At 38.2% G+C, this 27,536-nt stretch overlaps 1 protein-coding gene across 2 annotated transcripts in view; it reads left to right on the top strand.

Moving 5' to 3' along the window:
• pear1 (platelet endothelial aggregation receptor 1) overlaps positions 1–20,808 on the top strand; it is a 37,568-nt gene extending 16,760 nt beyond the window's left edge. The window contains exons 2-24 of one of the 2 annotated variants that reach the window (XM_053629261.1): positions 6,437–6,544; positions 6,758–6,859; positions 7,508–7,608; positions 7,751–7,843; positions 11,194–11,318; positions 11,652–11,773; positions 11,938–12,046; positions 12,186–12,322; positions 12,579–12,791; positions 13,492–13,666; positions 13,867–13,987; positions 14,130–14,293; positions 14,970–15,072; positions 15,190–15,336; positions 15,786–15,917; positions 16,223–16,351; positions 16,925–17,050; positions 17,290–17,502; positions 17,622–17,731; positions 17,872–17,998; positions 18,682–18,744; positions 18,853–19,053; positions 19,840–20,808. In XM_053629261.1, coding sequence (XP_053485236.1) covers positions 6,438–6,544; positions 6,758–6,859; positions 7,508–7,608; positions 7,751–7,843; positions 11,194–11,318; positions 11,652–11,773; positions 11,938–12,046; positions 12,186–12,322; positions 12,579–12,791; positions 13,492–13,666; positions 13,867–13,987; positions 14,130–14,293; positions 14,970–15,072; positions 15,190–15,336; positions 15,786–15,917; positions 16,223–16,351; positions 16,925–17,050; positions 17,290–17,502; positions 17,622–17,731; positions 17,872–17,998; positions 18,682–18,744; positions 18,853–19,053; positions 19,840–19,982 — 3,063 coding nt within the window. In that variant the 5' untranslated portion in view covers position 6,437 and the 3' untranslated portion in view covers positions 19,983–20,808. Of the gene's footprint in view, positions 1–6,433; positions 6,545–6,757; positions 6,860–7,507; positions 7,609–7,750; positions 7,844–11,193; positions 11,319–11,651; positions 11,774–11,937; positions 12,047–12,185; positions 12,323–12,578; positions 12,792–13,491; positions 13,667–13,866; positions 13,988–14,129; positions 14,294–14,969; positions 15,073–15,189; positions 15,337–15,785; positions 15,918–16,222; positions 16,352–16,924; positions 17,051–17,289; positions 17,503–17,621; positions 17,732–17,871; positions 17,999–18,681; positions 18,745–18,852; positions 19,054–19,839 lie in introns of both variants that reach the window. The other variant, XM_053629253.1, reaches the window with a different exon arrangement.
• The last annotated feature ends 6,728 nt before the right edge of the window (positions 20,809–27,536 follow it).

Below are 27,536 nucleotides of genomic sequence, written 5' to 3'. Positions count from 1 at the left end.
ACAGCAGAGCATAGATGGTATATTTCAGGCTTGTGCTTTCGTCAGCTGTAAATCACCATGATAAATGTGTCTAATGAAGCCTCAGAGGTCAGAGAGTAAAGTCACAGGTATTTCCATAAATCCTGAGAGGAGATGCTTCTGCTGTTTCATCGCTCACGCCATAAACCCACCACAAATGCTTTCCCAGAAAAACACATCTCTCACACACTCACACACACACACACGCACGCACGCACGCACACACGCGCACACACACACACACACACACACACACACATTTTAAAAAATATTTTCTATCCACTTGAAACACACTTAATACACTCACTTATCATATTTACCCTCCATGTGTGTGTGTGTGTGTGTGTGTGTGTGTGTATGTGTCTCTGTCTGTGTCCTTCTATATTTCCACATTTTATCCTTCTCTCTATCTCACATTGTCTTTGTCATTTTTTTCCTTTCACTGCTCACAGGGGTGGCATCAGCACAAGCTCAGTGTTTTCCACTCTTTTTGTGGTTGTTTGGGGGATTATTTTGTGGCTTAGAGCTTCTCTTTATATGCAATGTTGTGCCACAAACACCCCTAAATCCCAGCTGCAGTTATAACATTTTAATAGAATAGTTTATGTAAATAAATGTAATAACACAAAGCTGGTCTTGAGAACTGGCATCTTTCTAAAGAACTAATAAATGATCTTATTACACAAATTAAAATATGATATGAAAGCTTTTGGCCAATCAAAACAGAAGGATTTTGCCATACCACAGCCTTCTGAGTTACTAGAACATGCAACATGGAAAAGCAGGGTGTGGTATTCTACTATATGTCCCATTGAGTCACAGACTCCACATTGTTGATGAGCGTATGGAAGGGGGCCATACACGCCAACACCGCCCCAACACACACTCAAACAAAGCACACACACCCTCAACCCCTGTCATGTATCACGACCCTGAACCATAGCCACAGACAGCAGTGGTCTAGGATGTGAGTGTGTGTTCCGTACCAGCACAGAGGCACAGATGTGTTGGATTATGGAATTTTACTCCAGTTTACTGTAACAGGGTTTTACTGGTGCCACTGGTTTACTGAGTCTCTGAGCCAGCGTTGTGGTTGCTCCATCATTAACCATCTCTCCTTCAGTCTCTCTGTGTCTCTGTCTGTGTGGCTCAGTCTGAGCCAAGTTTTCTTTTTACTGCACTGTTTTTGTCAGTTTCAGTACGTCGAATGCTAATAATATGAGCTTATTGAAATCATTAAGCTGTTTTCATGCATTAGGGTGATTTCTGTAGGCATAGTTCATCGTGGTGGCACAGTGGGTATCCTTGCCACAAAGCGCCAAGGTCCACGTTTCAATCATGACCTTGGGTTACGGTCTCTGTGGAGTTTCACATGTTGTCCTCGTGTCTGCATGAGTTTCCGGTTCTCTGTTTTCCTCCAAACTCCCAAAAACATGCTGTTGGAGCTAAATTGATTCTAGGTGTGAATGAGTGTGTGAATGTGTATGCATGGTCCCCTGCGATGCACTGGCATCCTATCCAAGGTCTATTCCCACCTTGTATCCAGTGTTCCTGGGTTAGACTCAGGATCCACCATGACCCTGACAAGGATAAAGCACTTACAGAACTCGAATGAATGAATGAATGAATGAAAGGGTATTATGTGAGTAAAGACTAGACATCTAGTTGATTAGCATACAGGCCTTTGAAAATCGTTGATTAATTCCACAATAATGAAATGTTTAGTTCACTTAAATGGCGCTCTTAAGTTTTTCCCATTTCAACAACAGCTCACAAGATGTTGTAATTGATCCAACCTTGGAACACTAAATGAAGTTAGAGTTGTAATATCATAGTTTATATGGAAATTTAGCACTCTTAGGAGAAATAAAGTGGAAAGGTTTCTTTTAATTGTATAGGGCTTGTAGCTACCTAAAGGGCTTCTAATCTGGACCTTTTCTGATAGAGAAACACACATTTGTGGAGTTTTACAAGAAGATTTAACTTTTGTTTTTCTGACAGTTTCAATTTAGCTGTTTATATATAAATTTTAAACTGAGGTGATTATGAAATTAAAACAGATCATAGTTTCCACTTCAGTTCACCCCATAAATCATGGCAGGTTTGTCTGTTTTTGTGTGTTTCTGGAGTAAACTGAAAGTGTTGTTTTGTTTAAACTTGAAAAGATATCTCCATTTTGGCCACATTTGTCATTTGTCGATGGAATCTAATGAGTTACTTGATTAGTATGGTGTTATTTAAGACTTTGCCTGCATCATTGCACCCCACATCACTGGTCGTTGGCCCAGTCATTTTTCTCCCTCTGTTATTTTCCTTTGCTCCGCATCTCTTCGTTCCAAAAAGTGACTAATATTTTCTCCCTTAATTAACACTGAGCCTCAAACAGGAGGGAGAAAGGGAATGGAAATAATAAGTGCCATGTGCACTGTGTAGAATTTCATCACATACACATAATATAAAAGAGCAAAGTAGCCAAAAAAGGAGTTTGTTATTTAAACATCATTTTGCATTACGGGAATGGGAATTGTGGGAAATCCAAAAGGACAGTTTTTTTTCCTGTATGAGAGATTTGCACCAGGTTAGTTTCCAGAACCACCATAAGAGGTGTGACTGGACATTTGTGATAGGAGTTTAACCCCATACTGGTTTAACAGGCTAATTGAATACTTTTTTTAATTTCTGCCTTTTGTATTATTTCAAATGAAATTCAATTTTATTAAGTAAGTGGATGTATAATTAAATAAATAGAAGATTTCATGTATAAACTCACTCAACTCTGTTGATGAAGTCAGGTTAAGAATTTGTCTTAATCATAGCAGGTCTTAATTGCACCCATGTGAGCAGTCTCATTCATGCAAAATCTAACCTAACAAAATAGTGTAGAAAAGACATGCTTGTGTTTGTATTGGGGCTTTAGTATAGAGTTAAGTAATGTCTGAAATCAGTTTTAAAAATCATGGTCAACATTTTTTTCACAATCTGAATTTATATAGAATTCGTTTAAATTCGTTTAAGGATAGTTTTAAATATAGGTTTCTAAAAGTTCAGCTTTTAGGTAAACATCTGGATAGTCAGAAAGACGAGCTTGGTTCAAACCCAAGCCAAACCAATGACAACAAATCTCTGAGGTTAAAGGTAAAGATTTATGTGTCACTGTAGCAAGACAGTATCTTGGAAAATGGTAATGTTCTTAACATCTGTTAAGACAACCTTAAAGGCTGCTCGTTAAAAGACTGTACACACATTGAATCTGTAGTTATTTAACAACAAACAATATGTACAGTATACACCAAGATATCAGACAGTCGAGATCAAGTAACTAAATTTTCTCTTTGCTCTTTTACTCAGATATTGTCAGCTGTGTAATTTCGATGTTTGCGTAGTATTTTTTGGAGGTATCATAGCCATAGCTTATTTTACTCCAAGTCATTTTATACGATTTCATTTGTTCTCTTCATCATAAAACTTGTAAAAAGTGTAAAGAGCATCTGACATTTTCATATGGTGTTAATAAAATAAAATAAAAATATGGGTGCATGCTTAATAAAGCTATAACTCAAACATGCATTTGTGTCATTGGGATTGATTAGATTCTTGTTTGTTAGAGTTTGCTTGCTCTTTAATGTTTTCCCCTGAATTTCCATTGCCTAAAAAATTACAGGCTGAATTTTCACAACCACATGAAAGTAAGGTACTGAAATATACATAATGCCGATTTTTAAGCTGACTTTGCAACTTAGATCTTAGTTAGCCTATATTTATAAATATCTATGATCCAAAGTGAATTATGTAGCATGTTGTTTTTCTCTGTAAAAGTATGAATGTGGGTTTATGTTCTGAATCTGATTTAACTCCATACCTTTGAGACTTTATCCCAAACATGAGGTAAGTGTATAATAAAGAAGTAAGCGTGTGCACTACATCTGGTTTCATTTGTCCCTTGTTTTTGTGAGGTCCTCATGTGGCTCTGAAAGTAGCACTGTGAAGCGCTTTAAGTGATTGAACATCTTTGGTTTGGATGGTCAGAGCACAAGCGCATGGACCCCTCACTCAGCTTGAGAAACGTCTATGTCTCTGAGCGCTGCTCAATTGCTGAACGTGTTCGCCTAAAAATAGCCCAACGTATGGGACTCATTTTCCATGTGGGACACGTTTTAGAGTCTGAAAATCAAACAAAGCATTGATGAAAGAACTGGGAAAACCAAAAGCTAATCCTTTCTCTCTCCCTGTTTTTCTCTTTCACTCTCTCCCTCTTCTTTCTCTACTTCTGTCTGTCTCTCTTTCTCTGCTTGTATTTGTGTATAGCTTAATGTCTCTTTTTTCATTTTACCAGACCACATAAAAGCAGGAGAGGGGCAGGGAGGAATGGTCTGCTTTATCCATTAGAACCAACTCATAGCTGATTAGTGTCTCTGTGTGTGCTGAAACATCCCAGATACCTTTGGGTCTCATTGTGTTTCACTGACATTTTCAGCAAGCCACGTCACTAAGTTCTCACCAGGATGTTATCTGTGTTGTGTAGTGGAGTAGCTACATCATTAAGCTAGATTGCAGAAGTTTTCGGTTTTGAAATTCTAACCTCACCCTGCTATGCTCTAAAATATAAACACTGTTATTGTAGAACTAAATGCATATAACCAGACATGTTTTGTGCAGATTTATGTAATGTGGGTATGACTCTGGCACATTTTCATGTTACATGGACTTCTAATCATTAAGTGTGCTCTCTGTTTTCCACTATTTGAGAACCCTTTGTGGTCAGAAACACTTTTAATGAAGCAAAATTCAGAAAAAAAACATGGAGTATTTACTCCACAGCAGTGCAGTGACTAGTAAACCCTGCAGTTCTCCTTAATGAAAACCTTGTGCCTTTTCTTATAAATGTCTGTTTGTGACTTTTTTATTTATTTCGTTCCAGATTTATTCTAACTCGAGGACTGAGATAGAAATGGTAAATGAGAAAGAAGGACGTTTTCTTTCTTTTAAAAGCTCAAAACTTTCAACATTTGTATCCAAATGCTTTCTTTTGAAGTGGTCATAAACCTCTAACCATCAGTAATTGCATGCTTATCACAGTGGTACAACATAATTCATTTACTTTAGACAGATTCAGGAATCCACTTATAGGAATATGGGAATACATTTAGGAATGCTTTTCTTACTTAAAAGTAAAAGAGTTCTTTTACTTTGGACAAACAAAGCTTAATCATTCAACCTGGCATTAAAATAATTAAATAGTGGATTTTTATTGATAAAGAAACTGGATTTCCAAACTATAGGATACTACTTTCTTGGGTATTTTCATACTTTATATTTATCCATTGTTATAATGAAAACAACAGATCCACTTTCCATACTCGAGTGTGTGTGTGTGTGTGTGTGTGTGTGTGTGTGTGTGTCCGTCCTGTGAGTGGTTTAAAGAGCAGAGATGTCTCAGAAATTCTCTGGGAGTCTTTCTGTCCCCTACTTCATTCAGTCCCCATGTTCGTCACTGCTTAGATTAAAACCAGATGGTGAAACTCTCTCTCTCTCTCTCTCTCTCTCTCTCACTGTGTGTGTGTGTGTGTGTGTGTGTGTGTGTGTGTGCGTGTGTGTGCGGGTTTGGGGGGTGGTATCTACTTGAATATTATCAAAATAAAAATACATACTGTTCCTCAGGAGTATAAGTGTTTTGCAGCAGTTCCGCTTGTTAATATTAGATCAACATTATAATTACATAATTTCCATCCACTTTTTACTACCTTGTTTTAGTATCAGGTTTAATAACACATTTGAAACTGAAAACGTATAAATCTACTTTGTGGAAAGTGGATTTGAAAGCCTTATGCAAATATTAGTATATAAATATCTCTCTTAATCAAATAATTAAAAAAAAAACATGTTAAAAAATAAACAATGTTTAAAAAACAAGGGTTCGATTATGGCCAGATCTGGCATATTATCATGTCAGGAATGTTTTATTATATGCTGTAATAAACTGTATGTCCAATACATATACAATAATGTAAACACAATCAAAAGTTGTTTGAATATCTTGCTGAAATTCAAAGCTTTTATAATATTGATTCCAGTAATTATCTATCAAAAGTGAATATATCAGAAGTCACATTAGAAGGCACACAGAACTGCCCTACCAGCCAGAAACAGATGGCTCATTACTCCTTATTTGGTTCCTTAGAGAAGAACTCATACCAAATGTTGATAGAGAATGAATAAAGTAAAAGAGAGACATGAATAAAATAAAGGAAAATTCTGCAGCAATTAATGTGGATCTAAATAGCAGCAATGGTGGATCTCACAGACCTGAAGCGTGATATAGGGTTAGCTGTTAATGTTTATATTGCCTCTCTGGTTCAGAATGGTCTGAGTATTGGTTATGTCTTTCCTGTAACACTGTGCTGTTTTTTTCCTGCAGCAGTATGAAGTCAAGGTGGCTCTGTGTGGTCCTTTTTCTTTTGGGCTCTGTATGTAATCTGACAGAGTGCTTGGACCCCAGGGATCCCAATGTGTGCAGTCTATGGGAAAGGTAAGTCTCAAATGCAAGGCTAAAATTAACCAAACCTCATGAACACATTCTGTACGTATTGAGCACAACACATCTTCTGACTGAAACATTAATCAAAATAAATGAACGTGGTTTTGTTTGTAATATCAGTTCTGTGTCCGTCTCGTTTTAATTCCATGTATAAAGAGTAGAATGTAGTCAGATTGAGTGACTCTCTTTTTCTATGTTCTATAGTTTTACCACCTCTGTGAAAGAGTCGTATGCTCAGCCATTCGATCAGGTTTATGAGGAGCCCTGCTCTGAACCCTGGAGCGCCAACAAATGTGTTCGACACCGGTGAGATAAACACACACTCGATGGCCTGTACTTAAATGATAGACAAGATATTCCAAAGGCTGCAAAATGCTAACGTGTATACACCAATATACACAAGTATAAAAGTGTATGACATGCATACAGAATGTCACACACAGGTAAAACATACCATTAAACACATGGGAAACATGAGTCTAAGATATAGACTGGATACACTTGGGTGACTAGATTAGTGAAAACAACTACCATACAGATTCATTGTGCTATGATTCAGTAATGGCAGGTTTGTAGTCTGCATTGCAAAATGGTGCTCTCATGTCCTTCTGTAATTTCATCAGAATAGTAATGCCCAGTCTTTTTTTTTTTTGCATGACATCTAAACTGGCAAAAGAAAATAATCTTTTCACTGGATTAGATTTACAATAGGTTTCTGTAACTACTCTGTCATGATGGAGGAACATGGTAAACATTAAACAAAGTTTTGCTGAGTTTTGATCATTCTTTTTCTACATGGATAACATGTGGTTTGCTGCTTAGAGCACATAAGTGTCCTTGGGTGAATGGAGAGTGTGTAATCTAAACTTGTTTCTCTCCCCCTACTCTCTTTTCCCCTCTTCCTTGCCTTCTCTCTCTCTCTCTCTCTCTTTCTCTATCTCTCTCTCTCTCTAGGATAACATATAAAACAGCTTATCGGCAGTCAGTGAAAATGGACTATCGTAGGAGGTATCAGTGTTGCCCAGGATTCTATGAAAGCAGAAACAAATGTGTTCGTAAGTAACAAATCAGACTTTGGTGCTTTCTGTACCAGCTTTGGAATCCCATAATTTAACAATTACTTGGTTTAGATAGAACTTTAATGTATTATTCCTCCCTGTATGCTTTTTCTAACCTGTGTCTGTGTGTGTGTGCTAGCACGCTGCACCAAGGAATGTGTCCATGGAAGGTGTGTCGCCCCGGACCGCTGTCAGTGTGAAGGTGGCTGGAGAGGAGACGACTGTTCCAGTGGTGAGTTAAACACACACACACACACACACACACACACACACAAATAGAAAATTTGTGTTTCACCAGGGAGTGCTCTGATGCTGTTTCTTGGTTGACTTACTCTCTTCTAGTCTGGTGTTTAAAACGTTTTTGCATTCACATTCACTTTATATTATAATACTAATAACTGACCAAAGCCCCATTTCTGAGCAGGTTTTAAGAGTTTAAAGCCAGCTGGAATTGATAGTTATTCATTTGTAGGCCATGCAGATCTTACACAACACATTCCCCAACTTTTCTGGATCAGCTGCATAGAACCAGCATGCAGTATTCTCTCTACCGAGGGACTGCAGTCTTAATGGTGCAGGGCAGTGCCTTGTGAAGGGAATACAGACAGCTGAAATGGAAACTCTGGCCCCTTGTACTGGGTATAGAAGTTAAAATAGGATTGGCTGGTCAGAAAGGTCCCACTCTCCAATTGGCTGCTTTGTAGAGCCCGCTTATTAGAGAATAGGATATGGCACTTCCTGAATGCTTGAGTGCTGAGAGAGTTGTGGGAAAGAGGAGAAGTTATAATTTTAAACACAGCTTTCTTTCCCAATCGTAACTAATGGAACACAGTTCCAAAGTTGCAGATTCAAGCTATTACCTAGTGCTTTGGCAGCTCTTATTCAAACAAAACCCAAGTCCAAAAACGTGATGATAATGCAAAGAAAGCACAATTTATAATGCCACATAGCAACAGTCCCAAAATGAAAGTCAAACCAGTCTTGCATTCAATCAAAATGTACTGTAACTGAAAAAAGATAGTGACACATCTCGTTCCTATTTGTTGCCTTTAAGTGTTTCTAATATTTGCTGTAATTAACTCATAATCATAACAACTTGACTAAATAATCCTCTTAAATGATGCCCTGTGGGTTTGGTAATGGGAATGTAGTTTACAGATCAGACCCTCACCATGAACTTCTTCCACTGGGGGAAGTAAGAAATTTTCCCACATCAAAAAAAAATCACATTCCACATACAATGGAATTTTGCCAATTTATTTGGAAGTACTTATTGCATTTCTGTGAAAAGCCAAGGGTCAGATCAGATGCTCCTACTCAAGCACAGTTATCAGTATATAAACATCACTGACATAGTGGAATTGAGGACAAGAGAATAAAGGTGTCAAACAGGAGATTTCTTTTTTAAGAAACACTTTTTTTCCCCACATGCCCTTGTATCAATAAGTCCTGTATATTTTAGAGGACACTTTTAGCCAGGAAAATAATAAACATTAACATGAAGTACTTGGATATAGTTAGCTGGAGCAGTTCACAAACAAAACAAGTTAGTTTTGTGAGTCATTTGACAAGGCAGTGTTCCAGGAAGGCTTTAACCTAATAAAATTGATGTTAGTTGCATTTTTTTTCTGCTCATCAGTGTCTGCCTTTGCAAACAAACTCAAACAGGGTCATTCAAAGTTTCATACAGAGAGCCAAGCTGCTGAGCTCAAGTTTCTACAGTTTGACATCTTATCATGGAGCAGTTCTGTTAGCTGTTCACTGTCAAAGTTAGCTGTGGGTTCAAATCTCCTCTTTGGATAAATATTTCCTCCCTCCTGCTAAGCTGCAAGTAGATGTCAAGCAGCAAAGCATATACCGGTACTTGTATGGTTGTACAGTTAAATATGCATTTTGTTTCATACATGCTGTACCATGTTCTCTGTACATAGAATTGTATACAAAAGTTAGGGTGCCCTTGGCCATATTACATATTTTGTTGATTGGCAAACTTTTTACAATTATTTTTTCTGCAAATATTAATGCACAGTTAATTTATAATTGATGAATGTAATAGTAACACCCCCTTTGGCAAATATCACAGCTTGCAAAAACTTTTTGGTAGCCAGCTAGTATTCTTTCTGTTATTGTTTTAGGTATTTTCAACCACTATTCCTTCCAGTTGTAAAGTCTCAGAACTTAATTGATTAATGCATACAAGGCTATGAAAAAAAGGTATCAAAGTGCTTCCAACATTATTTTTTGCAGATTTTCCCCCCAACTAATTTAATGCAGCAGTCACTTTAAAAATCAATAGAATATTTATAGTAATAGTATGTCATATAATGAAACATGAATTCAAGTCAATTCCGTTTTATTTGCATAACACTTTTAACAATGGACATTGTCACAAAGTAGTTTTACCTAAATAAATTCTGGATATAAATTTTACATTTATATGTTTATCCCTAATGAGCAAGCCAGACACAACAGTGGCAAGGAAAAACGTGAGACAATAAGAGGAAGAAACCTTGAGTAGCCTTTAACCTTTAACATATAATTTTAACATGAAGTCTATTTTGTTTAACTTATCAACTGAAATATAAATAGAGCATAAATATATAATTCACTTGCAACAAAAATATAATGGATTTAGGCAAGTATACTGCTTGAAACGAATGTATAGTGTGACATAAAATGTGGAAGATAAAAGATAAACAACATCATATTACAAGCTTATTAAAGGTTACTGACTTCTCATTTATTAATGTAGAGTACACAGGTTTGTTAACTTACCCATAAAGATCACTAAAAGAAATTGTTTGCTTTGTGTAATTAAAATTTCTATACGTACCAACAAAAGTAATACCAGTTTTGTGATACGTGATAGTGATAGAGATTTTGGGTTTTTGTGTTCTTGTTTTGAGAACCACACATATTGAGGATGTATTTTAGTAAGTAAATGTATGTACTGTATGTATGTGAGGATGCTCGTATGTAGTGTCATTGATGGAGGTATAAGAAAGTGTGTGTGTGTGTGTGTGTGTGTGTGCGTGTGCGCATGTGTGATGGATACTCCTCTTATGACCCTTCATGTCTGAAGTCAACCTGATTGAAATCTAAGCCCTGTGTGAACTCCGCTTTTTCTTCAGTCTAAGCATCATCTGTGTTCCACTGTAAAATTTCTCATCTAAACCTCATTCATCTTCTTATCTCTGTGTAAATCAACTTGGCAGTCTTGACTCAAAGATGTAACATGATATCTTTAAAATGTAGCACAGAGATAATCAAGGGGTCATCTTTAGTGTGGAGGTAATTGTTTTACCAGCAGGTGTGAACTCTGCCAAGAGCTTCCAGAAAATGTCTTAATTGTGACAGGATCCCAGTGCATACTCAATAAGAAGCACAGTTCTTCTCTCCAGAAGTGCTACATCATGCCCACTCACATACTGTATCATGCCCATATATTCCTGCCATTTACTCTATCCTAGTTGACAGCCATCCTGAAGTATATGTCACCAATTTTGTAAGCATGAACTATTAAATAAAATGTAGGGAATTTGGGGTATTGTGCTAAATTAACATACTTACTATATTTTGTAGCATGCAATGCTCTGCAATGGGGCCCAGGCTGCAGCAAACAGTGCCAGTGTCAGAATAAAGGCCTGTGTGATGTCCTGACTGGATCCTGTCTCTGCCCTCCAGGCTACACCGGCTCACACTGCCAGGTAGGGTGTATAAAGACACTCAGGGTATATAGGGTCACCTAACATTATTTTAAAGGAGGCATTAATAGCAGTAGTAGTAGTAGTAGTAGTAGTTCACTATTAGGTCTTATTACTAGCACAATATTTTACAACTCATCTTTTGTTAAAGATTTCATTACCATTTCAGATTTCTGTACTATTTTTAAATAATACTTGTAAATGGCCATAGAGGTCCTGTAGATAAATTCTCTTTTTTTTTTTTCCTTTTCAAAGGAGCATGCATTTATTCTCATTTGTGTAAGTATAATAGCTTGTTATGGTAATATTTTCTATATTGTACATGTCTGCTGACAGGACCCCTGTCCAAAGGAATACTTTGGGCCTGGCTGTGCACAGCAGTGCCAGTGTGGAACAGGCGGCTCATGCAATAAAGAAACAGGAGAGTGTGTGTGTAGAGAAGGATTTACTGGGACATTGTAAGTAATTCTTTCACTGTATTTACTGTTCATTTCGACTGAGAATATCAACAAATGTATATGTACTGTCTGTGTGTGTGTTATCTTTGATGTGTTCATTTTTTCCTTGAGTTTGTAGTTTGTTAGGAGTCTGTACAGTACAGTGAAATCTCTGTACTCCACAGATGTGATACTCCCTGTGTGAGGACAGGCCGGTGTGCACCTCGCTGCTCGTGCCAGAACGGAGGCATCTGCCAGGGGAAAGGAGTGTGTCTGTGCCCACCGGGATGGACAGTGAGAAATTTCTGTTCTCTCTGAGACTATTGGACAGACTCTTGCCTTGATGGATTAAACTGTATTGAAATTGTTTGAGATATTTAATCTCTCTCTCTCTCTCTCTCTCTCTCTCTCTCTCTCTCTCTCTCTCTCTCAGGGGCCAGTATGTACAGAACGATGTCCTAAGGAAAGATTTGGCATAAATTGTTCTAAGGAGTGCTTGTGCCATAATGGTGGTCACTGTGACCCAGAGAAGGGACACTGTCAGTGTGCTCCTGGCTTCACTGGTGAGAGGTGGGTTTGTTGTAAAACACATCATGTTACAACAAGCAAAGCCCCAGATATTTTATTCAATAGTTTTATTTGAAACTTCATGGTTCATAGCTTTGGAAGTGATGCCATGTCACTTGTTTAGATAGAACTTTAATCTATGCCCAAATCACAGGTTACTTTAACACAGGTTGTAATACTGTTTCTGGGAGTATGGGTATGACAGTATGGGTATATGGATGTATGCATCTGTCCATTCTCACATGTTCTCACTCCACAGGTGTAACGAAGAGTGTGCAGTGGGGAGCTATGGGCAGGACTGTAAGGGTGTGTGTGACTGTACTAATGGTGCACGCTGCTATCACATCGATGGCGGCTGCTTGTGTGAGCCGGGCTTCAGGGGACCCCAGTGCTCTCAGAGGATGTGTACTGATGGAGCCTTTGGCATGCACTGTGAACAGAACTGCCTGTGTGACCGCCAACACACTCTCAGGTGAAGATTAGTGTAGTTTACCATATTTTATCAGTCCCTCCAGGATTTCGCGATAAAGCAAAAGCAAGCAAACTCCGCAATATTCGGAGGAGCTCGCAATTTTTCTAAATTGCTTCAGATTTTCCACAGATTTGGGCCAAGATGCATCATGTGACGTCATCACAACATGCATTCAGCCAAAGCCCTCTTCGATTCACGATTGGCGAACATAAGTACAGCTATAAGGTCTCATTTACCAACAAACATCACTGTGAAAGACAATTTCGCCAGTTCAAATAGTTTTCAGAAAAAAAGAGGCAGCAAAATCAAGCATTCTGTGAAATCCTGTATGGACTGTTTTCTGCATCATAATCCTTTATATGCACTACTTCCAGAATAATGGCAGAATATATTAATTTTGGAAGAAATCTTTCTTTAGTGTCACATATTACTAGTATCGTTTAATGTATTGATTTGTGAGATAAAAAAAATTATCACTGTATTCATATGTGAAATTTATCATGCTGGTTTAAGGTAAGTTTACAAGAAGATTGTAAATCTGTTTTCTGTGGATAAAAGTTGTCTAAAACTTATCCAAGGAGGTCTATGGTCCTGGATCCTAACACCTCCCTACTAGGAATAAAAAAGAATAAGAATTGTTTAATACATGTTTAATAATGATTGTTACAAGCATAAAAATTTTAATACACATGTATTGCAGTTGTCACCCATTGAAGGGAGAGTGCACATGCCAGCCTGGGTGGGCGGGGCTCTTCTGTAACGAGACCTGTGCTCACGGATACTATGGGAATGGTTGCCTGGAGCCCTGCCTGTGTGTGAACGGTGGGGTGTGTGATACTGTCAGCGGTTTGTGTCAGTGTGTGCCGGGATACACAGTGAGTGGATTTAACATTAATCAGTGATACATTATTTAAAAACTGGCATAAAGGCATTTTTGCTATAAGAAAAATGATCACCTGAAATTGAAATCAGAATTGCAACCAAAGTGCTTCTGAGGCTGTCGGGGATTATACATAGCTTTACAGATAAGGTAATGATGATATTTTCTGTTCTGTGGTCCCTGAACTGTGTGTAGGGACGCCACTGTGACAGGCACTGTGAGAGTGGCTTCTATGGAAAAGATTGCTCCTTTGAGTGTACCTGCAAAAATGCTATTTCCTGCTCTCCTGTAGATGGAACATGCTTCTGTAAAGAGGGTAAGCTAATCTACTGCTCTCAGCAACCAAACGTAGCTTACAAAGTCACAGTTGATACAGTTGGCTGACTTTGATTTCGTCTCACTGAAGCCATTTGGTCATTGCCTGTTAACATGGGTATGTACATGTTTGTTTTTTACAGGGTGGAGGGGTCCAGACTGTTCCATTCCATGTTTAGAGGGGACGTGGGGTCCAGGCTGCAATGCCACATGCCAGTGTGCTAACAACGCTCAGTGCCACCCAGCCGATGGTTCCTGCACATGCACGGCTGGATGGAGAGGAGATCTGTGTGACCAGCCCTGCCCTGTGAGTCTGCCTCCAAATACATACATTAAAAATCATCAGCAATTAGATACCATCAGAGATATACTGAGCCAGGATGTGCTGGTAGGAAAAACCACAACAGAGCCATTCAGACACCCACACCTGCTAAAATGCTCACACTCACACTCTTTTTTTTTTTTTTTATGGTAATGCTACACTGTTTTAGAAGTCATTGCCTTTGACTTTGCCTTTGATAGCTGTCATAAAGTTAAACTGTATTCCTACCTCATGCCTGGCAATCATTCCATTTAAAGCAAGATAATTCATACATGGCTGGGAGTTCAAGAGACCATGCTCCCTGGGTGGGATTAATGGCATTACTCTCTCACCTGTCAATCAGAGCTACACTAGCTAATTTGTGTCTGTCAGCTCATGGCATGTATAGCAGATAGCACTTTCCTTTGAATGTTTTCAGCTGCCCTGTGATGTAAAACGAGCATCAGTTTAAAAAAAAAAAAAAAAGGATGTGGTGGCTGATTTCACGTTTCACAGAGGAAGCATGTTAGCATTCAACAAAGTGGGGTACTAAATGAAAAAAAAAAATCAAGCTAATGATTAGATTAAGGCTGTGCATGCTTTCTGCTCACAGTTGACTGCTTTGATCATTGCTTCTGACTGAGAAGAATATTTTCCATTTCTGCTTGTTCTCGTTAAACAGGTGGGAAACTTTGGCCCAGGCTGCCAGCATAAATGTGACTGCCTCCATGATGAAGGTTGCCATAGTGTTACAGGACAGTGCCAGTGTCTGCCAGGCTGGACGGGTACAACTTAATTAGCATCTTTTCTGTCGGTTGCGCTTTACTGTAGTCACTGATATAAAGGTAAATAGTTGTATACTAGACCAGCGTAATTTAATTAAACCGTGTGTGTGTGTGTAGGTCTGCGTTGCACAGAGCAATGTCCACAAGGTCGATGGGGCCGTCAGTGTAATCAGAGCTGCTCGTGCCTCAACAGCGCCTCCTGTCTGCCACACAATGGGGTCTGCATGTGTAAGCCTGGCTATTGGGGATCTCAGTGTCAGCATGGTGAGTGCAGATCCTCTCAGTCACTGTGCATCAGCTCACTCTCAGATTTAAGTGTGGTTTAAAGTAGCTGCCCATTGTAAATCTTAAGTATACCTTCATAACTGGCCTTAACGTCATACCTGCTTTCAACATGTTATTGCTTAATATATTAAAATTACAGAATTGTCAGACAGAACCAAAGAGTCCAAGGTCATGTACAGTAGTGTGATCTGATTTAATAGGCTGTAGGTGCTTCTACATTTCAGAATAAATATGAACTGAAACATCATCAGATTTTCACACAAGTCCTAAAAGTTAAAGATAAAGAGAACCCAATGAAACAAATGGCACAAAATTATTATACTTCGTCATTTATTTATAGAGGAAAATTATCCAATATTACATATCTTTATAGAATAGAAGCTTTTTATAGGTTAGTTGTGTACAAATCCTGTTGTTCTGTCTCTCAGTGTGTACTCAGGGTGTCTATGGGGAGAAGTGCAGTCAAACTTGTCCTGCCTGTGTCCACTCCACCTCATGCCATCACATCACAGGCCAGTGTGTGTGTCTACCGGGCTATACAGGACTCCTGTGTGAGCAAGGCAGGAATCCTAATATACATAAATGCAGGCTCATACACGCACATACACAGTGATATGGAGTTTGGAAGATGTTAGCTTGATTTCTGTGCAGGGTCAAGGCATTAAACAATCCTCCTTAATAGAAGGTTTTTGATAAGCAGTGAAGAGTAACATACTGTTAGGGTCCTTTGTTATCTTTACAGACTAGTAAATGTTTGTTTATTTCAAAGATTGCAATCTGTTTCAAATAACTTATTTAGGACAAACCATACACAAAAGTATGTTGTTTATGGTCATATTAACTGAAAGATATCTGTGATTTCTAGTGTGTCCAGTTGGTCACTTTGGTAAGCAGTGCAGTGGTGTGTGTAGGTGTGCCAACAATGCCACATGTCATCATCAGGATGGATCATGTCACTGTCTCCCGGGTTGGACTGGATCAGACTGTTCTGTGTGTAAGTCAAAGTCGTGATCAGAATAATATTGGTTTGTTTTTGCTAAGAGTCATTCTAATGTCAGTTAATAATATGTATTTCTGACAAACCTCACTCGCATTAACAGCAGTGATGGAGACACACTTACCAATTTAAAAAATACATCAGAAAATGAATACATTTTCAGAGAGGTTTGTTATTCAATGCATTCAATATATTAATATGAAAGTTATATTATGCTACATAAAATAATGTAACTAAACTAAGTTTGAGATTGGATAGTTAGAATAAATAAATAAACTGTGTATATGTATTGTATTTATTTATTTAGTAAAAGAATAAATAGATAGACAGGCTCTGTTCAGGTGTACCATGCTAACTGAAGATAAGAATAAGCATTTATAATCAAGCAGTTTCATTGGTTCTCAGCGCAACAGGTTTTAAGTAAGATGAGTGACAGTTCTTTTTCGAGCCAGTACATTTGCCTATGGTTGCTGTGATTATGTTGATGGACTGTTGAGTGTTATTTTGGATATTCTTTATTTATTCATTAGTTCCTGTTGCTGTCTGTAATGTGCAATACCTCTGTTGCAGTGTGTAAAGCAGGGACATTTGGGACTAACTGTAATCAGATGTGTTCGTGCTCCCCTAACCATTCATGTGACCCTCACACTGGTGCATGTCTGTGTGAAACTGGATCCGGAGTGGACTGTGCACAAGGTATTCTTTCATTTTATAAGATTTTAAAGCACAAACTTATAGCAGATAGCAATATTTGAGCTGTATTAACACACTGCAAGTTCTTTATTCTGTCTTCCATATTTGCACCTAACCCAGCACCTAATGAAGAAATATTATAACATAATGCCTATGAAGATTTTATATTAGTTATAATATAAGTTATATTGTACTATTGTCATGGCACATTGTTAGTAATTGTTGTTTCTGGTTTCCTACAGAGCGAGTGGTGAGCGTGATGGTGCCTGTGTCTCCAGTGGAGAAAGACTCTTGGGGGGCGATTGTGGGCATTGTGGTCCTGCTGATCCTGGTGCTGTTGCTGCTAACACTACTGCTGCTCTATTACCGACGCAGACAGAAGGACAAACAGAGCAACACACCCACGGTGTCTTTCTCCTCCACCCGCAATGTCACCTCTGAGTACGCTGTGCCAGGTAGGAGTCACTACGGCTAATCATTTTTCTGCATTTGAAACATCCTGAGCATAATTCACTTTGAAAATGGAACACTTCAAATAACAAAGTATATTCTTATTACACTTTCTTTGCATTAGATGTTCCACACAGCTACCATCACTACTATTCAAACCCTAGCTACCACACCCTGTCCCAGAACAGACTTCCTTTACCCCAAATCCCTAATAACCAGGACCGGCTTATCAAGGTAGTCCGCTATGAAATGAATGGGAAGGCGTGTTTTTAATGAATGCTAATATTCAGTGTGAATACAGACATAAGTGTAGCTTAATACTTACTTCATTTACTTAAAGAGCAATCCTTCGCTCTGCTATTTTGTTGATTCAGAACACCAATAAGCAGCTGTTCTATAGTCTGAAGAATATGGAGCGGGAGAGAAGAGGCTTATTTGGAATGGAAACTAATGCTACTTTACCTGCTGACTGGAAACACCAGGAACCCCCTAAAGACCAAGGCATGCCTGCTTACTATGTCATTTACTGTATAGTTATTTCGACTTCACAATGTGTGTGGAGGCCTGGGCAAACCCTTCACATGATGGAATTATGACATTTTCTTAAAACATTCCTGTACTGAAATGTTTTGTATGTAATTCAATCAGAAATAAAGTTATAGCATGTATGTAAAGTCTGTTTACCCTCAAAAGTGAAAATTGGGAGAATTGGGTTTAAATATTCCATTCTGACTGTGTCACCGGAGCATCACAGATATTTTGACAGCTGATATCTGATTATTAGACTTATGTTAAAGCATGTAGCTATCTAACATCTTGATCAAATTGTATGGAAATCACTGTGAAACAATTAAATACCAAGGATATAGACATCTTTAGGCAAATGTATTTGTTACACTGGCTTCTTACACCGCATGGTCTTTGCAGGAGGATAGCCTAGGCCTAAGATTTAAAGGTATTTCACATCATTTTGGTGAAATAAATGTATTCCTTAATAAACCTGAGGTGTCAAAGTATGTTACAAGAAGAAAAACCCTATTTTGACCAACACTAGATTTTTATTTAGGGTTTTGGCTGTTGTTACACAATCCTCAATGAATTTATCAATAAAACCTTTTTAGTCTCCTCCTAATGTATAATTTTGTGTTTGGAATTTATTTAAATTCCTAACTTATGCTTTGCAGGAGCATTTGGAATTGACCGCAGTTATAGCTACAGTGCCAGTTTTGGGAAATACTATAACAAACGTAAGTGCCGTCTACAGTATCACTGTGTACAGTATGTTTGTTCCTGTGGTATGCACAGGTTCCAATAAATTTATTTTTGTCTCTATCACTTCCGTAATCTGCTCTCAGAATTGAAGGACTCCTGCATTGCTGTGAGCAGCAGTTCTCTAAACAGTGAAAATCCATATGCCACCATTAAAGACTTGCCTGGTCTTCCTCCATGCCCTCCTGAGTGCAGCTACATGGAAATGAAACCTGCTGTGCCTCCTGAGAGATCCTACACAGAGCTCCGACATCCAGTCCTTCCTTCCACTAGTTTCTCCTGTAGAGGTAACTTTCACTGAACCTTATTTATCTTAGCACATTTCATCCTGAAGGAAGGAAGCCAAGAGGAGTTCATGTCAGAGCACCTGATTGTGCATGAACCAAAAATTCCTACAACGCTATCATCCAAAGATATGAATTATAACCTCTTATCAGTAACACTGGGCTTGGAAGCTGCATTAATCTGGAAAGTTCACTAGCAGTGGATTTAAGAGGAAACAATCTGTCACTTGATTGGCCCATTTTTCAGAAACCATTTAGGCCAGTAAATTAATTCTCCCTACTGCTTTATACCTATGGGAGCATGTTTTACCCCTAATCTGAGGTCTTCTCTCTGAGATTAAATGGGGTTTGAGGAGCTGGAAATGTACAAGGAGCTGGAGAGGTCATATGAATACAAAGGGGGGGGGGGGGGGCAAAACATAACAATAGCAGGGGTATGCTAAAAAACACTGTGACAACATCTGCCTAACTATTTTCATTTTTTGCTGAGTTAGCTGTCTAGTGTTTACTTTAGCTAAAAAAAAAAAAACTGGATGAGCAAGCCTATGAATACAATACAATAAGAGTAGACTTGGACCTTTCAAATTTCATGTTTCATAGCACATGTTTAAACTAATTTTGCCCATTAGTTTTGTGTACCAAAGACAATTAACTTTTTTACAGTAGTTATTTGTGCAGTCAGAGCCTTTCTTTGGCTTTTCAGTAAGCTAGAATATTTTATGAGGTAGAAGCAAGAAATGTTCTTATTTGGTTTGGATTATGAAATGATCCATGTCCCATTTCTTCCAGAACAATGTCCTCTTGGAAATGTTCTGGAACAGGATCCTCAGAACCATTACGACCTGCCAGTCAACAGTCACATCCCGGGACATTACGACCTGCCACCAGTCCGAAGGCCTCCCTCGCCATCACCACGCAGACAGGCCAACTAATCACAGCCTCAACACACTTGAATGGGTTAAAACACAATGGCTGCCATGTTCCTAAAGCACAACCACTGCCAGTTTCACCTCTGTATTTTCCATACAAAGTAGAGAGGGTAAAAAACTGCTCCTGCATGGACAGGGGATTAATAGAGGAATACACTTGCCCAACTGTATGTCAACTCTAAGATCAGCATTTGGGTAAAGTGAACTGGTTTCTATAACTTCCTGCAGCAGCACAACACTGCCATCTGATGGACATTGAATTCATTTTTCAACACATGTAAATCTTGTAAAAGGTTATAAAGGTTGTAAATGCTTTTCATTTTAATACTGAGTTATGGTTTCATGTTACTTGGCCCTGCTGAAAAAAGAACAGTGGTAACCATCACAGAAATTCTAATGGTTTCTTCTACAAATACCATTACAAACCATCAGCTGTTAACCATTAAAACTATCACCATTATTGGTCTTTAAATGGTATCCACTAGATATAGCGTGCCACCAATAGAAAGTAACAAATTACCAGTACAGACCCACCGGGACCATTATAGTTTCCATTAAAACCAATACAATTCCCATAATAACCATTACAAATTCTATGAGGGTTTCTATTGTTTGTTTGTTTATCAGCAGGGTGGGAATTCTCAAATAAAATAGACCTATCATGAGGTAAATATTAAATTCTCATCACAGTTACATAAAATGTGTCTTTGAAAGCTTATACATTATGGACCACATTTACATTTGTAGAATCTCAACTTTCAATGTCAGCTGAATGTAATCCTTCAAGAATTGTAAATACTGTAAATAAACTGGAGGAGATTTTTATGCATTTCGGTCTGTGTGTAATTTGTTGATACATTTACAAGTTTCATTACAGCAGTCTAGGTCAGATTTCACCAATGTTTGTCCTGGACGGAGCAGTATTTTGCTGCAGCATTCAGAGACACTAAAGCCTCTGGTATACTTTGTTTTTGTTTTTTTTTTTACACGTAAGCACACAGTCTACTCCATTTGACATGTATGCGTACACGGCGGTCGACGCATGCGCATTACGAAAACTTGCACTACCCCTCCTGGCCTACAAGAGTCAGTACAGAGCAGTAAAGCAGGTCTTCTGTATGAAGGACGACAACGAAGTAGAATCACAACACGAAGCATAATGCTTGGGTAATCTCTCGCCACAATTAGCACCCATAGACAAATCCTTATACGCTTTAAGGCTAGAAATGCGGGTACTTTCTAACCTGCACTCGTTTCCGTCTCACGTTTATCCTGTTTTTTTTTCTTCGACTACCTTGAGAATCACCGGGCCTGGGTCACTGCTGCCACATTGTGGAACAACTAAATAGTTCAAAAGAATTAAATGCGCATGTGCAGAGTATGCGTGGTTAGAAAAATCTGGTGGTGGGCACAGTATTCTGCTGATGACAAAATTTGCGTACTGTACGCGGTTCCGAGCGTACACGTAAAAACTGCATACTTTCTGCTTAAGGCTCAGGCTCTCAGGAGTGATACTGCTCATGCATGAGCTACTAAACAGAGTTTCAGCGATCTGATGAAGAAAACAAGAAAGTAAACAGTACTTATTAATCCAATGTAATAGGACTAACCTTTTTTCCTCCAAAAGTGTGACTTCCCCAGAAATTTTTGCTGATCATGACAGAACTCAAACAGAACACAAATATAATATTTTGCTTGTATCTTTTCTCATTTGTAAGTCGCTTTGGATAAAAGCGTCTGCTAAGTGAATAAATGTAATGTAAATGTAATAATATCAGATTGTATTACACGGGAATTTGGAGAAACACGAAAATTACTTCTTGAAAGTCAGCGCCCCCAGTGGTATACGTCGGGGTCTACATTTGGACTACTGTGCAAACATAGCTTTTGGGGTGGGGGGAGAAGAAAGAAATATACTTTTTTATATATAATAATAATAAATTTAAAAAAATATTATTATTTTTTAAAAAGCCAACTGGAGCGCCCGACATAACGTGTCCATTTAAAAGTGTTTGGGGAAACCATGACAAACCAAATACATTTAGGCTACCATAACAAATCGTTCTCCGGCATGGCAACAGTAACATACAGCTGACAGGTAAAAACCGCAGCTATATCTTAATTCCGTGGTTCTCAAGCCGGGGGGCGCGGAAACATCGGAAGTGGGTGCAAATTGTTTTCAAGAAGAAAAAAAAACCACAGACATGGCATCTAGCGACTTTTTGGACAAACCGTAGCGACTTTCCAAATGTCGGCAGTACTGTCCTGCAAGCGCGAGGTCTTGTTTTCCCACTGCACTCTCACCTCTCTCTGTGTCTTCTCTGTTCAGTGAGTGTCTGAGAGCCGGAGCAGCACATCCCGGTGATCACACGGCAGCTGATATGGACATGAATGTAAAAAGAAGCAAGTGCAGGTGTCCCACTGATTTAACAAAGTCATGAATAACGAGACGCGCCTTTCGTCCCAATTTACGTCATTCTTATATGAATGTTTTTAGAATACAAGATGAATGTAATGCAACATGTTTAACATGTAAAATAGTACACGTTATTACAGCCTAGTTCTCTTGTTCAAAGTAGTTATAGTGTTCAGAAACATTTTTGATCATACATGTTCCATACCTGTCCGTTATATAGTTTTAGAAAAGTTTTTTTTTATCATAAAAGTTATGAAAAGTATTTTTTTTAAAAATCACAAAAACCAAAAAATATCTATCTATCTATCCATATATCTATCTATAACAGTTTATAGATTAGGTTATAGATAAGCTCGATAGATTTTATATAGAATAGATCATTATATGGTGTTGTGCGCCACATGATAGGAGAGGCTTGTTGGGGGGGGGGGGGGGGGGGGGGGGGGGTTAATGCTGTAAAACGAACTGTTAGTGTATTTACTTAATGAAATTGTAGTGCGACTGGAAAGCCCCAACAGTGTGGACTTAATGACTTTGATAAATTCTAGCCAGCACATTAAACTTAACAAATAAGATAAAAGCATGTCGATATAATGTGCCTGTCAGCTATATTAAATGCAACTGTCTTCATTTTGAAAGCATGTGTAATGCTCATTGTTTTGTCATTTTAATTAAGTTAAAATAATCTTAATATTTAAACTGTGCTGACTGCCTGTTTACCCCACAATATGTTATCTCATCTCTTCATTTTGACATAGTTTTTGTAATGTTGAATGAGACATTTGACATTCCTAATAGTCAGAAATAGCAAACAGAAAGGCCTACATAATAATGTACTATTAAATACCACGTGTTAGAGTCTGTCATGTATTGTATAGTCTATATGAAGTGATTTCAAGGACACAGATTTAGCTCAATGTAGGCAATAGTATGACAAGATTTTTTTGTCAAGTACTAGGCTTAAGCCTAATTCATGTCTATTTATATTTATGAAATGAACTTAAAATGTTTAATTTGAAGACAGTACTGCATAGAACACCAACACAGCTGAACTTGAAGTGCAGTTAATCTGTAGTGTTATATTTCCAGAGGTATGCCTAACAATATAATGTATTTGTGCATGTTCCTACTCCTGCACTTTCAAACTGTATTCTATATTGTATGCTGCTTGTGTACAGACCCATGTATATATATTTCAAATTAAATATTTTCTTTTGATAGGCCATCAAATATGGCCTGGTTGTGTTGCAGAATTTGTCTTTGCAGGAGTCTGAGCAGGCTTTCTTCACTGGTCCTGATTATCATCACAGGTAAGAGTAGAAATTTTTTTTTTTTTTACACAATGTCCAATGTGTCCTTTTTTTAAGCGTTAACAGTATCTCTGTTAACCTAGCAGTGATTATGTTTTCCATTTGCTATGTCAGTGAAGTGGAGGAATTTAATAGAGGAATACACAAACGATTGAAGAAAGAAGGGAGAACATTCATTTGGTAGGTAGTGCTGCTACATACTTTAAAATCTGGGCTTTAAATATTTAAGGATCAAGAAAAGTCATGTCAATAACATGTTATGTCTATTCAGATTTCTCGCATCTCTCTCTGTTCAATTTTTTTTCTCAATACAGAGGGCCTTTATTGACATGAAAGCTTCAAGAAACAGTACTGTTCAAATCTTTGCTCTGTAGTCACTAAGCTCTTTTAAATATGACATTTAAAATTACAGGGTTGAACATGTTCAAGTAAATGTTCCTTATTTCATTCACTTCTCTCTCTCTCTCTCAGGAGTCAGTGAAGACAGAGCTTCTGTCCAAGTGGCAGCTGATGAGCAAATGGGTTTGTGTGTGTGTTCAATTGTTAGTATTTATTATTTTATAAAATATACACAATCTTGAATCTGCCCCAGAGACATTCTTGTGTCTTGCCTTTAAAATATGTGACTGAGATCTTGTGACTGTGTAACTGGTTGTAGTCTGCGTTGTGTGTTTTATTTAATCCAGAAAAAATGTAGGCGGACGGCAACTGGGTCGACTCTTTTGTTTATTCTCTCCCATTCAACCGTAACACGAAAAGGAAGAGGAGGAGCCAAAACAGGAAATTACACAAACCAATGACATCACGACAACCAAAAGGGAAAGCACTCACACAGTCACACCAGGTACACATCTCCTTTTTGTGTAATTCTACACGTTAAATTTATGGAATGTTTTCCATACCCATTACAACTGCAAAGGCCATAGCATAGGATTCCTTTTTTACTTTACTCGAGGAGTTAATTATGCCAATTAATTAGTCACACAAATTGCTGAACATGCAGCTCTTAGCAACCAAGTTGAATTGCAAGAAAGAAAGTAGTATTTGGATGTAATAAACCTTTAAAACTACAAGTAGTTAGTATTTGGTGGAAATACTGCCTTACGGTCCTCCAAAACTAAGGTCCTAGAAATATGGTCCTGAAACTGCAGCCTCCGGCATTGCAGGAACATACTATTGCATGAATTTATACAAAATGGCGATATACTTCCGGTTTCACTTGACTATATAAATTTTATATCAAATTCGGGTAGAAAATATGAAGCAGACTCAAAAAAACACAATATCTCAAATTAAATAAATAAATAAATAAAAGTAAACTAGATAGAAAATGTAACGTATTAAGAGTACTGTATGAAATGTCAAACTAAGTTTGTTAGCCAGACACCATCAAGTTGTGGATACAACTCGAAACATACAGTTTAAAGCCATTCTTCTTCTTACTAGAAGAATGACATACGCCAACCTCATAATGCGATTGATATCGTTTACAATAATGCGTGGAAGATTTTGCAAGCAGTTAGGGTAAAAAGCCATGCTGACAGCGGTGACTAAACGGCAAGTAAAATCGCTTCCGGGGCACCACCGAAAGTTGCGCTATCCACCGAGACTAAAGCGGAAGCGACCGTGTATAGAGTCCAATCAGATCATGCTGAGGAGTCGACGTCATTACCTTGGCACTAACCAATGAGACCCCACCCGGTTCTGCTGGCTGTCCTTGAGTTTTGGTGAATAGCGATGATAAGTTCGGATCATTTTTCTGACTCGGATCTTTGAATCTCGTTCAGCAAAATGAACGAATAATTTTTTCGCGTCATTTCGTACATTTCAGCAGAATATAATTAAAATGTTACACGTTAAAATCCCCAACACATTTCGTCCTCACGCAAACGTTGATCACATTTGGAATAAAAAATAAACTATAGGTGAATGCAGCCCCAAGGCCAAATTATGAGAAACAGAAATGATTCATAGCTTCAGGCTATGCAGTCTGTTAGTTCACCTCACCTCCAGATCCGAGTCGTTCTTTCTTTTGCCACGATTCGTGCAGTGCTTAAATTCGATGCAATAATAACTTAATATAATTTTAAATAAATAAATAAATAGAGATGGAAACGACCAAATGTTGCCCCCTGAACAAAGGGGTTCATGTGTTTACTCATGTGATAGTGCTAACGCTGCACTAGTTTTGCTGACCCAATGTTCTGTTGCTGTTTTTGCTTTTGTCCTATGTTTCTCATTTAAGTGTCCAACAATAATCTGTCCACACTGATGGATTACAGTTACCCTGGTACCATTTTTCCATTGTCATAATGTCTTGGTGAAACCTTTCTTCATGTTCATCATGAAAAAAAATATCTTTATTGACATGTTGCACCCCATAGTTTTGTATGCTTAAAACATTTGTCAACTAACTGGACATATACTTTATAGCCAAACTTATGTGGAAACCTCTTCTAATTATTGAGTTCAGGTGTTTTAGACAGACTTTGCTAACGTGTACATAAAATCAAGCACATAGCTATGCAGTGTCAATAAACAATATTGGCAGCAGAATGGGTTGTACTGAAGAGCTCAGGGCCTTTAAACATGTCACTGTCATAGGACGCCACCTTTGTCTATGTGCTTTTAATGTGAAATGGAAGTGTCTAGTAGCCACAGCTCAGCCACAAAGCAGGGGACCACAGGTGTACAGAGCAGGTCAAAGGATGGCTGAAGCGTGTAGAGCATTAAAAATCACCGATCCTCTGTTGCATCACTCACTACAGAGTTCCCAAGTGCCCCTGGAAGCAACATTAGCACTAGAACTATGCATCAGGAGCTTCATGAAATGGGCCAAGCAGCCATATACAAGCCTAAGATCATTATGTGCAATGCCAAGCATCCATCAGCTGGAGTGGTGTAAATCACACAGCCACTGGACTCAGGAGCAGTGGAAAAATGTTCTAGTGATGAATCACACTTCACTATTTGACACTCTAATGGATGAATCTGGGTTTGGTGAATGCCAGGAGAACGCTACCTACCAACAGTAAATTGCCTACAGCAAAGTTTGATGGAGGAGGGATTATGGCCTGGAGCTGTTTTTCAGGGTTTGAGTTAAGCCTCTTTTTTTTGGTAAAGGCTAATATTAATGCTACTGCATACAAAGACATTTTAGACAATTGTATGCTTCTAACATGGTGGCAACAGTTTTGGAAGGCTCTTTCCTGTTCTAGCATGGCAATGCCCCTGTGCACAAAGCAAGATTCATAAAGAGATGATTTGACGAGTTTGTTGTGGAGGAACAACTCCAGTGGCCTCTCCTCAACCCCACTCCTTAAGGGATGAATTGGAACTGGAATTTGAATAACTTTCAGTGCCTGTCATTGATGAGCCATTTGATTTGTGGTCCAAAAAAATTCCTTCGTCTTGGATCAGTTATTTCAGAAAACATCTGTCTCAAGTATTGAAATCCTTCACCTTCTTTGTTCATTGCTTTCACAAAGTTTTTCAGCAGTCTAAGGTAGGGGAAGATTTAGTGATTTGGAAGCACTGGGCAAAATATAGGAATTGGGCCCTCATTTCAGTGTTTTAACATCAATATTTAAATTTTCAGCATATATTATTTCCCATTAATAATCAGGCACAGACTGGGACCAAAAAGTGGCCCTGGAGTTTCTGGCCCAGAGCAGCCCACCACACACCACATCATAACACACCAACTCATTGATGGTTAGACCAATTTTTAACACCACTTACTAGCATAAAAATATAACAATGCAGAAACATAAGTAACAACAGTCTCTAGTGCTCTAATAGTTACGCAGGTGGATTTGACACTTTTTTTTT

Source organism: Ictalurus furcatus, chromosome 1 (genome assembly GCF_023375685.1).
Source record: "Ictalurus furcatus strain D&B chromosome 1, Billie_1.0, whole genome shotgun sequence".
Taxonomy (NCBI): Eukaryota; Metazoa; Chordata; class Actinopteri; order Siluriformes; family Ictaluridae; genus Ictalurus; species Ictalurus furcatus.
This window is presented reverse-complemented; position numbering and strand designations above follow the sequence as displayed.